This window comes from Ailuropoda melanoleuca, unplaced genomic scaffold (assembly GCF_002007445.2).
Source record: "Ailuropoda melanoleuca isolate Jingjing unplaced genomic scaffold, ASM200744v2 unplaced-scaffold43473, whole genome shotgun sequence".
NCBI lineage: Eukaryota > Metazoa > Chordata > Mammalia > Carnivora > Ursidae > Ailuropoda > Ailuropoda melanoleuca.
Genome location: NW_023215474.1, coordinates 1 through 610, shown reverse-complemented (window position 1 = coordinate 610; position 610 = coordinate 1). Strand labels below are relative to the sequence as shown.

Sequence of the window (610 nt, the reverse complement as noted above, 5' to 3'; positions counted from 1 at the left end):
GCGGTGTTTGCTTGAACCGATCTTCGCCAGAATCTGCCTAGAAGTCGTGAAAATGGTCCAGCACATACATTCTTTGGATGAATTCAATAAAGCATTGGCTGATGCTGGTTGTAAATTGGTGGTGATAGACTTCACAGCTACTTGGTGTGGGCCATGCAAAATGATTGCACCGTTCTTTGAACAACTCAGCCTGGACCATCCGGATGCAGTCTTCCTTAAAGTAGATGTAGATGATGCTCAGGATGTAGCAGCATTCTGCGAAATAAAGTGCATGCCGACATTCTGCTTCTACAAAGAATCCCAGAAGATTGACAGCTTTTCTGGAGCAAATAAAGAGAATCTGGAGAAGAAAGTGAAGGAGCTGAAGTGAAAAAAACGTGAAAGGCTGCTTTTCTACAATGAAGGGAATTCTCAAGTGATTCCAGAGAAATGTTTGAGCCTTAAAGGGAAAGCTTCCATGTAGACACCTGCAATGGGTGAAAGACTCCTTACGCATGTAGTGCTCAGAAGGAATGCATTTGGCTTATTGTCCTAGATCCTGACCTATTCCTCCGAAAAAGAATGTTTTCTTTTTACCATTGATGGTAGGAACTGGATATGTTGACTCGTG

General features: G+C 42.8%; 1 protein-coding gene across 1 annotated transcript; it reads left to right on the top strand.

The window, feature by feature from the left end:
- Positions 1-52: 52 nt before the first annotated feature.
- Positions 53-370, top strand: LOC117799131 (thioredoxin-like). The gene has a single exon (XM_034651584.1). It carries the CDS (start codon positions 53-55, stop codon positions 368-370), a length of 318 nt encoding a protein of 105 aa, XP_034507475.1.
- Positions 371-610: the final 240 nt, after the last annotated feature.

Excerpts from the sequence above, each read along its gene's own strand:
- LOC117799131 (XM_034651584.1), top strand. The coding sequence starts at position 53 with ATGGTCCAGCACATACATTCTTTGGATGAATTCAATAAAGCATTGGCT.